Source organism: Mobula hypostoma, chromosome 20 (genome assembly GCF_963921235.1).
Source record: "Mobula hypostoma chromosome 20, sMobHyp1.1, whole genome shotgun sequence".
Classification (NCBI taxonomy): Eukaryota; Metazoa; Chordata; class Chondrichthyes; order Myliobatiformes; family Myliobatidae; genus Mobula; species Mobula hypostoma.
The window spans coordinates 49091247-49104570 of record NC_086116.1 but is presented as its reverse complement, the minus strand read 5'-3'; the positions used below and the strand labels follow the sequence as shown (position 1 = coordinate 49104570).

At 40.3% G+C, this 13324-nt stretch overlaps 1 protein-coding gene and 1 long non-coding RNA gene across 4 annotated transcripts in view; both read left to right on the top strand.

The window, feature by feature from the left end:
• Window positions 1-3245, top strand: part of reln (reelin) — a 329082-nt gene extending 325837 nt beyond the window's left edge. The window contains exons 64-65 of one of the 3 annotated variants that reach the window (XM_063072853.1): window positions 1485-1583; window positions 1700-3245. In XM_063072853.1, coding sequence (XP_062928923.1) covers window positions 1485-1583; window positions 1700-1796 — 196 coding nt within the window. In that variant the 3' untranslated portion in view covers window positions 1797-3245. The remainder of the gene's footprint in view (window positions 1-1484; window positions 1584-1699) is intronic. The other 2 variants (XM_063072851.1, XM_063072852.1) reach the window with 2 other exon arrangements.
• Window positions 3246-6193: 2948 nt separating this feature from the next.
• LOC134359506 (uncharacterized) lies at window positions 6194-13064 on the top strand. The gene is made up of 3 exons (XR_010021129.1): window positions 6194-6316; window positions 9923-10065; window positions 12902-13064. It is a non-coding gene; the product is annotated as an uncharacterized LOC134359506 (long non-coding RNA).
• Window positions 13065-13324: the final 260 nt, after the last annotated feature.

The window sequence follows — 13324 nt, the reverse complement described above, 5'->3', positions numbered from 1 at the left end:
TCGTACAGTCGTGGCTGTAATGTCAGCCTCTCAGGAATTGTTCATTAACCAGCTGAATGTCTGACCGAGTTTTGCAGGCTAATCTCACAGTGCACTCGGTGTTGATCCTCGGTGTCAGGGAAAGTCACATGGCTGGCTGTTGCTCACACTGACACATGGCCACCTTTGTTTCCCGTATCATAGTTGTGAAAACCCTCATTGATGTCTCGTGACTGCGCCCTTCTGCCAGCTTCCTACTCCCAAATCAACGACACAGCTGAGAAACATTCGGGCTTTCAACTGAATCATCTGGAGGATTTTTAAAAATTAAAAAATAATTAGATCCATCTTTTGACCTCACTTAATTGATAAAATACTTCTGCATACATAACTTTTCTGCCCAAAGTACCAGCCCACAAGGCAACATTCCTCCAGTTTAGTTCTCCCCAGTACCGCAGTTGCTCTGGATTGAGTCAGATACCCTGGGAAAGGTTAGATAGAGACTCTCACCTTTCTGCAGTCCAGTTAATCAGCAGTGTTGGATCACGGAATGACAGGAGCCTCTCACCAGCTGAGGCCTGGGAGAGCCCAGCTCCCGGCAGTGTGGACCGGCCTTAGCAGGGAGCAGTGAGCTGGCTGATCTGCCAGCTGCTCTGTAGAGACATGGGTAAGCACCAGTTGTTATTACAGTGACTCCAGGTGAGCACTTCAGACGTTCTGGCCCTGAGAGCCATCCAGGCTCTCTCATCCGATGAATGCAGAGACTGACCACTTTGTCTGGGCTGCTGACTATGATTTTAGTGCAGAGGAGATTTACAAGGATGTTGTCTGCGTTGGAGGGCGTACCTTATGAGAATAGGCTGAGTGAACTTGGCCTTTTCTCCTTGAAGTGACGGAGGATGAGAGGTGACCTGATAGAGGTGTATAAGATGATGAGAGGCATTGATTGTGTGGATAGCCAGAGGCTTTTTCCCAGGGCTGAAATGGCTAACACTGGGGACATAGTTTTAAGGCGTTTGGAAATAGGTACCGAGGGGGTGTCAGCGGTAAGTTTTTCATACAGAGTGGTGGGTGCGTGGAATGCACTGCCAGCAAAGGTGGTGGAGGCGGATACAATAGGGTCTTTTAAGAGTGTCTTAGATAGGTACATGGAGCTTAGAAAAATAGAGGGCTAAGTGCTAGGGAAATTCTAGGCGGTTTCTGGAGTAGTTTACATGGTCGGCACAACATTGTGGGTCGAAGGGCCTGTAATGTGCTGTAAATTTTTATGTTCTATCTTCTATGTACCTACAGGAAACTTCTGAATTTAATAATGTTATGAGAGCTTGCTCGTGTAGGAGAGTCAATATACTGTGTGTTTTAAATCCAGTGGACAGTCTGCCTGGGTAATTTATACCCATGTAGTAATAACTACAAAGGAAATCACTTTTCATGAAAGCTTAAACAAAATATGCTCAAATGTTTTGAAATTACACTAAATAACATCTTGATCTTTGTTGCCACAGAGAAGCACGAGTTAAAGGGGTACTACTAAGATGGTGGCAACCACGTCACAATGGAGCAGGCCATGACCAATGGGCTTTAGATCATGTGGAAGTGGTCTTGTAAGTACCTGAGTTCTGTGTTGTTATTTATTCCTTTTTATTTGTCTGCAGTTACAGACAATTTGAGAACTATCTGAGTGTCGGTGCTGTATTCAGCTCATTTCCTTTGCTTGCAGGACACGTAAACAAAACTACATGATGAACTTCTCAAGGCAGCACATGCTCAGGCATTACTACAACAGAAGGCGAAGGTCCCTCAGACGAAACATTTAAAGAATTACAATACATTTCTGTCATGCTTCATGATTTTAATAAACAAAGCACTGTTTTTAATGAGGGGCCAATATTAGATATAGGAATGTAATGAAATAAATTAGTTTGAAGAATATATGACATCTTTTACACACTGTGAATTGATGAATGAAGTGGCTTATATTCTTAAATGTATTGTCCTTTACTCTTTTTTGTGGTTGTGTGCTACGTGATCTGTTGCAATGTCAGTTTCTGTGGCAGTATATTAAAATAAATGTAGAAGTACTATTTACTTTGCAATGTATTTGTCCTTATGGTCTAATGGCTCAACGATTCAAACAATATCAAATGGTGCTCATCACATACAAAGCTGTGTAAGTTAAATACGTTTATATAAGAGGGTTGTTAAGTTAAATGTGGATTGCTGAATTCTTTTAAAATAGAATCTAGAAGTGAAAATAAAATTCAAACTGAGCCTGTTAAAAATATATTGAAAACACTTTCACACCAAGATGTAAAAAATTGGTATGCACTATTCCAAATAACTATAAATGCAGAATTAATGCTCTAAAGCAATTACTTACTTGAGAATTTTAGGAAACTAAAAATAAGGAAAAATGAAAGGTGTTGGATGGATCTGCCATGGTTAACAAAATTGCAAATGATGAGGTGTTTCTGTTTGTATATTATCAGTAAAACTTAACAAAAATATAAAAAAAAACTTCCATGTTCAAAAAAAAATTTCAGAGTTGGAAATTTTATTAAAAGGTGGTGATTTTTTTGTGAAATTGAGTAGTTTGCCTTTTAAAGCCTTCAACACCATTAGGAATGACCTTGTATTGCAGTTTAAGTGTGTATATCCTAGTTGAACATTAATATTGTTTTAATGTAATTCCTTACTCCAGCTGTCACTTGTGTTCTCTGGCAGTAATTCATTGGTGATGATGTTTATTCAGTATGATAAATTGGTGTTAACTGTGTTCATTTTGAACAGTTTCGACTGATTGAAAGCTGGGTCATGTTTGTAACTTCTGAGTGGAATTGTGTTGTACTGACCTAGCATAGCTATAACTGCAACGTGACATTATCTAAAATTAGATAGAGTGACTTAATATATCACTATATTATTTACTGAAATAGATCAAAACTTCCCTTCAATAAAGCTATTATCACTGATATTAATTGCTTTATGGTGATCATTTTGCAGTTAGTTTTTTAACTATTTTATAATAGTGACTGTACTTAAAAGATACTATATTGGTTGTAAAGCACTTTGGAGCATGCTGAGGTTTTACAGAAATTAAATTTCTTTGCTTTTTTTTTGAATTTTTCTATGTATTTTTTGTAAGCAGTTTAAAGAGCCTGGCTCTTTTCAGTAGTATAATTAATGTCAGGAGTCCTGAATTGTATCAGTCATGTGTCAATTGTATTGTGACCATTATGACATCATTTCCTTCACAAATAGCTGCTGATGTGTTGCCTAATCACTTGAAAAATAAACCAAAGAACTCTCAAGCAATGCTGAGAAACTAGTATCTTTTGATAAATATGAATTGCATTGCCAACTGTATCAGCGAGGGAATTGAAGTTAGTAACCTTCAAGTAGCTGTTACAGATATTGCTAACAGGAAATACTACTATGGAGCAAGAAAGGTTAATGGTTCGAGCCAAATCTCTCTGCCCACACATACTGCTTAACTAGATAAGTATTTCCAGCAATTTCTGTTTCTGTTTCAGACAGACCACTAGCTTAACATGTTAACCTCGCTAAGATCCTTATTTACTTTATTAAAGTAAAGACATTATTCATTTCAGAATCTGTTTTAATCCAGGAAGCAGGTACACATCTGTAAATCAATGTGGATCTTAAAAATGAGAATTTATTGCACTACATATCTGTAACCTGGCTACAGTAAATGATTATGATTGTACAGAGGAGACAGGAATTGATGCTCCTGGTAGAGACAAAAGATTAAGGGAAGATGGGTGGAATGGGACATCTCTAAGAGCTGACATATATTTGATGGAGTGAATGGCCTAGGAAGTCTTGAGAAAATCACAGTAACCCCTATAATAGAAACTTATTTGATGCTTTCTATCATTTGTATCAAATTGAAATACATTTGGATGTAATTAATGTAGTATTTCCTCTGACTGCCAACATATCTTTGGCAAAAGTAACAGAGAAATCTGAGGAGATACTATAAATAGCCACTTGTACAATTTGACCCAAAGGTTCCACAAAACATTTTCCAATGTTGGTGCAGAAAATTAGGAGAAAACAGGTGAAATCTCTTGCTCACAATGCTTAGGTTAAAAAATATTAACAAGAGAATTTTAATTCTAAAATTAAGCTGAGGGTTTTGAACACTTAAAACCTGATAGATTACAGCCATTCTCTATACAGTATTGCACAGTTACTGTCCAGTATTGCAAGCCACAATTATAGAGCAACATCAGTGGCATCAACATGGGTGATACTCATATTACAAAAACACACGGGTAATAAAACAGGCCGTTTACTAATTATATTTATTGAATGCATTTAAAATCTTTTGAAATATCTATATAGAAAATCTTAACCCTTCAGCAAACTAAATGCCACCATGACATTTGAATCAATGTAGAGTTTCATCAGTCTGTGAGTGCACTTCCACAATCTAACCAAGAGGTCTAAACTTCCACAATGTAACCAGAAGATGCATTTGAAAATTTAGACTGTCAATTTACTTTCTATAGCCTTTCTGGTTTTACTCATCTGTTATTTCAGAATCAGTGACTTTAATTGCTACAGTGCACCTACACTCTTCCAGCAAGATCACTGGTTCTCCTGAGCTTTGGGGTCCTGGCGGAAGCTTAGTTCGGTACTATGCTTCAGGTTCAACAGAAGTTTTGTTGTCTATTCAGATATTGCTGATTCCCTGGGCTGCAAATTGCTCAAGTGATTGGTTTCATTTCTGGAGGCTTCCTAAATAATGGATGGTAAGTAACAATGATTTTAACAGGGGTAAATAACCCTTCTGCAAAGCTTTCTTTCTTGCATTACTGACGTACATTCTTAATCAGAAAACCTCTCGGTTTTTTTGCACTACCTTACTTCCCATTTTTCTATTTTCTATTTATGATTTATAATTTAAATTTTTAATATTTACTAATTTTAACTATTTTTAATATTTATTATTTGTAATCCAGGGAGTGCGAAGCGCAGAATCAAATATCACTGTGATGATTGTACGTTCCAGTACCAATTGTTTGGCGACAATAAAGTATAAAGATGATCCATGCAAAAGAGTAGCTTTGAAATATGATGTACAATGCATTAAGTCTGTCCCCTAAAACCCTCACTCATTTTTATAGATGCACCGTAGAAAGCATTCTTCTAGGGTGCATCACAACCTGGTATGGAAGTTGTTCTGTCCAATACCGGAAGAAGCTGCAGAAGATCGTGAACACAGCCCAGTACATCACACAAACCGATCTTCCGTCCTTGGACTCACTTTACACCGCACACTGTCAGAGCAGTGCTGCCAGGATAGTCAAGGACACGACCCACCCAGCCAACACGCTTTTCGTCCCTCTTCCCTCCAGGAGAAGGCTCAGGAGCTTGAAGACTCGTACGGCCAGATTTGGGAACAGCTTCTTTCCAACTGTGATAAGACTGCTGAACAGATCCTGACCCGGATCTGGGCCGTACCCTCCAAATATCCGGACCTGCCTCTCAGTTTTTTTTACACTACCTTAGTTTCCCTTTACTATCGATTTGTACTCCAGGGAGCGTGAAGCGCAGTATCAAATATCGCTGCGATGATTGTATGCTCTAGTATCAATTGTTTGGTGACAATAAAGTAAAGTCAGTCATTTGAAATCTATCTCTGTAGTAATAACTGGATTATAAATGTCATTGATCATGTTAAGGCAGATGATATGGCAGGTGCACACCATTTAATACATATTGTTCTACTGCAACTGTATTTAAACAGACATGCTTTTTAAGCCATAAACCATTAATGTCTAATTGCTTGGACAGAAGACCTTGACGTGAATTGGAGACTGATGTTGGTGCACAAAACATGAAAATTAGAAAATATTTGTACATTTTCAATTTCAGGTCGGAGGAAACAAGCAAAAACTGCTATATTTAATTGATTTTTTTGTTAAAGGGAATCCCCTGCTGTTTCTGGGACGACTAGCACAACAAATGCGGCAGAAAAATATAATGAGACAATATGCAAATATTTCCTCAGTGGAAATATAGTAGCCCCTCCGCTAATTACCGATTCATGGATGTCAATGTGATATACTTGCTTCATGCACTGGTCAGTTTATTCTCTCTTCTTGCAGAATTTATTATGTTCAGAAGATAACCTTCCAGATAGACTGGAAAGCTGAGTGCAGAGGCGAAGGTCAGGTTGATTTCGCTCACTTTCTCGCCATGTTCATTCCTCTCTCCTGTGGCTGTTATCTCTGCGACTTTCGTGGTGTTCTTGCCCCGCTAATATGATGAACTGAGATCAAGGCTTGGGCCTACTCCAACTGCTCAGGTGAGTGGATCTAAGGACTTAATGTGGTTTGGAATGCTGTCGTTTCCTCCTATTATTTGCATGATGGGCTTTTTCCCTCTTTCTCTCCACGGTGATTATGGTTACTTTTTGCTTAAAATTGGGTTCTTTGGGTTTCTTGCTTTGTGGCTGCCTGTAGGCAAACAAATCTCAAGGTGTATAATTTACATATTCTTTGATAATAAATGTACTTTGATGTTGATATCAGTGACATTTTTAAGAGAATTATCTTACCAACATATAAGATAGCTGTTGCCTCTGGTAGGGAAATTAATAGCAAGAGGAAATAATCTTAAAATGCAACCAAGTCTGGAACTCAACACTTCCCTTTGCAACTACCCTTGACTTCTAGACCAACAACGTTCAATCAGCAAGGATAGGCAGCAACACCTCTGCCACGATTATTCTAAACACTGGGACCCCCATAAGGCTACATCCTCAGCCCGCCCACCATCACCACACTACTCCTGTATACTCAATTGAGTGGCCAGATTCTGCTCTAACTCCATCTACAAGTTTGCAAATTGATACCACCGTAGTGGTCAGTGTCTCAGGGTACGTGAAAGAGGTAGAGAAAGCCTCTGTAAAACAGCAGAGTTGGTCATTGACTTCAGGAAGTGGGCAGTGCACATACTCCTGTTTATGTCAATGGCATTGTGGTTGAGAGATCAGAGGGCTTCAAGTTCCTAGGAGTGAACATCACCAACAGCCTGTCTTGGTCCAACTATGACCAAGAAAGCTCATACTGTTTCAGGAGACTAAAGGAATTTGATATGTCCCATTTAACCTTCAACATTTATATTGCTGCACCACAGGAAGCATTCTATCTGGATGCATCATGGATAAGTATGGTAACTGCTCTGCCATGATTGCACAAAACTGCAGAGTTGTGGATGCACCTCAGTACAACAAAGAAACGAGCCTCCCCTCCACGGACTCTGTCTACACTTCCTGCTGCCTCATTAAAGCTGCAAGCATAATCAAAGATCCCACCCAGCCTAAACATTCTCTCTTCCTCTCTCTCCCCTTGGGCAGAGATAAAAAATGTACCTGAAAGCAAATGCCAGCAGGCTCAAGGACAGCTTCTATCATGCTGTAAAATACAGTTCAATCTTAACTTCACTGTCTACCTTATTATTAACTTGCACCTTACTGTCTACCTACACGATGTTTTCTCTGCACCCGTTACACTTTATTCTGCATTCTGTTATTGTTTTCACATGTGCTACCTCCAAGTACCAGTGGAAATATCAGGAAGTAATTTGCAAACAAAGGGCTGTTTACCCCATTGTTATATATTTCTTTTTTAAGGCTTTGATGCGGAGTCAATAGAACTTTAAACTTTAAGAGATTGCTCAGGGCATTTAGATTATGAAGACATGCAGTCCTCTTTTATTGTCATTTAGTAATGCATGCATTAAGAAATGATACAATATTTCCTCCAGTGTGATATGACAAAACACAGGACAGACCAAGACTGAAAAAAACTAATAAAACCACATAATTATGACATATAGTCACAACAGTGCAACAATACCATAACTTGATGAAGAACAGTCCATGGCACAGTAAAAAGTTCAAAGTCTCTCAAATGTCCCACATCTCACGCAGACGGGAGAAGGAAGAAAAACTCTCCCTGTCATGCCTGACCACAGTCCGGCTCTGAGTCGTCCGAAAAACTTCGAGCCTCCAATCAGCTCTCTGACACCGAGTACCGAGCGCCATCTCTGTCCGAACGATTCGACCTCAATCTCGGTCGCCAACAGCAGGCAAAGCCGGGGATTTTGAGGCCTTCCCTCCGGAAGATTCTCATTTAGTCATATGAATAGATTTTTCACAGATTAAATATATTGGCTTCACTAGTAGATTTTTTTGCAGGGTTTAAAAATAAAATATTAATTTCTGAATCCATTTGTCTCCAATCCAAAACCTGGAAGAACCATCACGAACTCCCACAGTCCCTGATGATCCTATGATTTCAGTCGCTGAGCAGCCTTCAGGAGGTGAACCCACAAAAAGTATTCTGGCCAAGTACGAAAGACCTGTGTTCATCAACTGGCTGGAGTGTTCACTGAGATCTTTAACATCTCATTTCGGCAGTCTGAGGGACCACTTATACCAGTGCCCAGGAAGAACATGGTAACTTGCCTCAATAACTATCGTCCAGTAGCACTTACATCGACAGTGATGAAGTGCTTTGAGAGGTTGATGATGAAACGTATCAACTCCTGCATGAGAAACGTCACGGATCTGTGCCAATTCGCCTACTGGCGCAACAGGTCTACAGCAGATACCATCTCATTGGCTCTTCACTCAACCCTGAACATCTGGACAGCAAAGACACATACATCAGGATGCTCTTTATCGACTACAGCTCAGCATTCAATACGATCATCCCCTCAAAACCAGTCAATAAGTTTCAAGACCTTGGTCTCAATACCTCCCTGTGCAATTGGATCCTTGATTTCCTCACTTGCAGACTCCAGTTTGGATTGGCAACAACATCTCCTCCACAATTTCCATCAACACAGATGCACAAGGCTGTATGCTTAGCCCCCTACTCTACTCACTTTACACTTTGGCCTGTGTGGCTAAGCACAGCGCCAATGCCATATTCAACTTTGCTGATGACACCACTGGCAGAGGCCAAATCAAAGATGGTGATGAATTAGCATATAGGAGGGAGATTGAAAATCTGACTGGGTGGTGCCACCTCTCACCCAAATATCAGCAACGCAAAGGAGCTGATTATTGACTTCAGGAGGAAGAAGCCAGAGGTCCCTGAGCCAGCCCTAATGGGATGAGAGGTGGAGAGGGTCAGCAACCTTAAATTCCTCAGTGTTATTATTTTGGAGGACCTGCCTGGGCCCAGCACATAAGTGCAATTACGAAGGAAGCACAGTAGCGCCTCTACTTCCTTAGGAGTTTGCAAAGATTTGGCATGACATCTAAAACTTTGACAAACTTCTATAGATGTGTGGTGGAGAGTATATTGACTGGCTGCATCACAGCCTGGTATGGAGACACCAATGCCCTTGAAAGAAAAATCCTACAAAAAGTAGTGGATACTGTCCAGCCCATCACAGGTAAAACACTCCCCACCACTGAACACATCCACATGGAGCGTTGTCGCAGGAAAGCAGCATGCATCATCAGGGACTCCCACCAGCCAGCTCAAGCTCACTGCTCTCTGTTGCCATTAAGAAGGTGGTACAGGAACCTCAGGAATCACACCACCAGCTTCAGGAACAGTTATTACCCCTCAACCATCAGGTTCATGAACCAAAGGGGATAGTTTAATTTAACTTCACAGCCTATGGACTCAACTTAAATATTTATTGCTTATTTATTTATTTATTTATTTATGTTTGTATGTATACATTTGTATTTGTTGTCTTTTGCACACTGGTTGAATGCCAAAGTTGGTACAGTCTTTATGATTATTATTCTGTAAAGATTTACTGAGTATGCTTACAAAAAAATGAATCTCAGGATTGTATATAGTGACATACAGATACTTTGATAATACATTTATTTTGAACTTTGAATTTTTTTCAATGGTCATTTGATTTCATTGTATATTATCAGAAATTCAGAAAACTACAAGGCCAGTTAATAAACAACATACATCAAAGTTGCCGGTGAACGCAGCAGGCCAAGCAGCATCTACAGGAAGAGGCGCAGTCGATGTTTCAGGCCGAGACTCTTCGTCAGGACTAACTGAAGGAAGAGTGAGTAAGGGATTTGAAAGCTGGAGGGGGAGGGGGAGATGCAAAATGATAGGAGGCCAGTTAATACATCATAGGGAAATGTTTGAAGTTTCAATTAAGGCTTTAGAGACCACAGAAAAAAAAGTCCAGGTAATCAGGCAAAGTTAACCTGTTTCCTGAAAGGGAATCAAAGCTAAAAAAAAGATGAGTGAACTATTCTTATAAAGGATCAACGATGGCTGCCATACAATTACAGAGATAAAAATTTAATCTAAACACAAAATAATCTGCAGATGCTGGGGTCAAAGCAACATTCCCAGTAGCCACACACTTCAACTCTGCTTCCCACTCCCATTCAGATATGTCCATACATGGCCTCCTCTACTGCCATGATGAGGCCAAACTCAGGTTGGAGTAGCAACACCTCATATACCGTCTAGGTAGTCTCCAGCCCCCTGGTATGAACATAGAATTCTCCAACTTCCGGTAATTCCCTCCCCCTCCCTTCCCCTATCTCTATGTCACTCTGCTCCCTCCCCCAGCTGCCTACCACCTCCCTCATGGTTCTGCCTCCTTCTACTACCCATTGTGTTTTCCCCTATTCTTTCTTCACCTTTCCTGCCTATCACCTCCCTGCCTTCCTTCCCTCACCCTTTTATCTTTCCCCTTACTGGTTTTTCACCTGGAACCTACCAGCCTTCTCCTTCCCACCCTCCCCCCACCTTCTTTATAGGGCCTCTGCCCCTTCCCCCTACAGTCCTGACGAAGGGTTCTGGCCTGAAACATCGACCGATCCTTTCCACGGATGCTACCCAACCTGCTGAGTTCCTCCAGCATGTTGTGAGTGTTGCTTAAAACTTAATCTGCAAGCTAATTTGTACTTTGGACATGACAATAACGCCACTTTTTTTTATTACCGTCAGTGATATTCATCACCTCTACATTAATGAGTTAAGTAAACAAATTAATTGGACAATAACAATATTAAAATACACCTTACCCTTCCATAATTTCCTCACACTTCCCAAAGCCATTAAAATTGAGTCATTTGAAAAGAATGCAAATGCCTCCTCCCAACTTTTGACACACCATTTTGAAATACATAACATAAATCAGCAAGTCTTCCTCACGGCATTTGCACCCCATGGGTGATGAATTATTATTGACAATTATGACTGCAATATTATGTTAAGAACAGAGCATACTGGCTGCAGCCACACCTGTGTTCAGCCTGCATATTTTTAAGGTGCATGTAATTCCCTAGCATGTGTGTTTCAGATTAGGATGTCCTTTCTGGGTGGTGTTAAAGATGTACTCTAGCTCACTAAACACTGTTGTAAATGGATCAATTACCAAATAGTTGATTATTAAGGAAATAGAGGCCACCATGAAGACCAAGAAGAATAAGGCCATACGACATAAGAGCTGAGTTAGGCCATTTGCCCCATCGAGTCTACTCTGTTGTAACAAGGTAGTAAGAAGATATGACATTCCTGGACAGATTTAAAAGACTGAATGTGTGGATCTTACTAAGTGTGTCCATATCTTTGTTTAATCAGGAGAGAAGAAAATCTTCCACAAAGCTAAAACATGCAAGATATACAAGAATAAAGGACAGAAGTTTGACCATGGAACTTACAGGGGCCCAATGTTCTGTATGAAGCTGACTGAATACGAGCTGAAATCTTTCTGATTATTTGAGCTGGAACATTATGAACAGGGGCCTTCTGAGCTAGTGAAGTCACTATGCGGGCTACGTGTACGGTTGCACCCACTTTGGCCATGGTTAGCTACTCACATAAAATCGGTAAACCATCATGGGACGAAGATCATGAGCAGATGGAATATAGAGTTAACATTGCAAGCTGATCTTATTAAATGGAAAATGGACTTGAGGGGTGCTTAGTGACTCCAACTCTACTTCCAATGCTTGTGTGCAAATCATTCACTAGCCTGCCAAAACAGACCCTCTATTTAAACCTCTGCCATGACAAGACTTTACCAGTGGACACATGGAACAATTCAAGGACAATCTCAAAGCTTCCTTGAAAAGAATCCCTGATCCATGATTGCTCAAAATGGAGCTTGCTCTCAGGACTTCATCTCCCACAGTGGGTGCAGGTAGAATCACAGTCACCCTCTTTCCTCCTCCCCCACCCCACCATTAAGCACTTCCTGCCCCACCTGTTCTGAAATCCACAAGTCCCATTTTAGCCTCGTAAGCCATCTCAAAAAGCACAGAACTGGAATGGAAGAAAGTCATCCTCAACCATGAGGGTCTATCTAAGAAAGCAAGAAAAACAAGGAAAAGGAAAAATTAGAAATAGATGATTATAACCACCCTCTCAGAAGATTATTGAACAGCAATCAGCAGAGACTGCCAATTTTACTCTCACATCAGTGTTTGCAAAGTGCAATTACAGCATTCCATTGATAAGCTATTGATTTTCACTAACATGATCAGATGATTTCTAGATCTGTAAGGTTCACATCATCTTAATCTGCTGGGCCACTGGGTGAAACTCTCAATATAAATCTGTGGAAAATTCTGCACCTTGTTTAATTAATCAGGGCTTACCATGCAATTGATAATATAAACTTCTAAATCTTGTGTCACATTACATTGTAATTTGTGGTATGTTAGCTTTCCGAAGGTATTATAGTACTGGGTGGTTAAATAGATAGCTGAACCCTAGGCAGAATAAATACATCAGATCAAATCTGGTGCAATGATAGTGAAACATAGCAGGATATAGTCAAGCTTTCTTCAAAGGAGTAATCTACATTATTTGATACAAAACATAGTAAAACTGAATATAAATGTACGTGACATTTATCTATTGAATCTATTTTGAAGGAAAAATACTGGAAGCACTTAGCACACAAGAGAAAATCTGCAGATGCTAGAAATCCAAGCAACACACACAAGATGCCGGAGGGAGGACGCAGCAGGCCAGGCAGCATCTATGGAAGAGTATAGTCGACGTTTTGGGCCAAGGCCCTTCATCAGGACTGGAGAACAAAAGGTGAGGGGTCAGAGTTAAAAGGTAGGGGGAGGGGCATGAGTGATAAGTGAAACGGGGAGGGGGAGGGTGAAGTAAAGAGCTGAGAAGTTGATTGGTGAAAGAGAAACAGGGCTGGAGAAGGAGGAATCTGATAGGAGAGGACAGAAGGCCATGGAAGAAAGAAAAGGGGGAGGAGCACCAAAGGGAGGTGTGTTTCTTCTTTCCCTCCCCCACTTTAAGGTCCTGCTGAAGAGTCTTGGCCTGAAATGTGTACT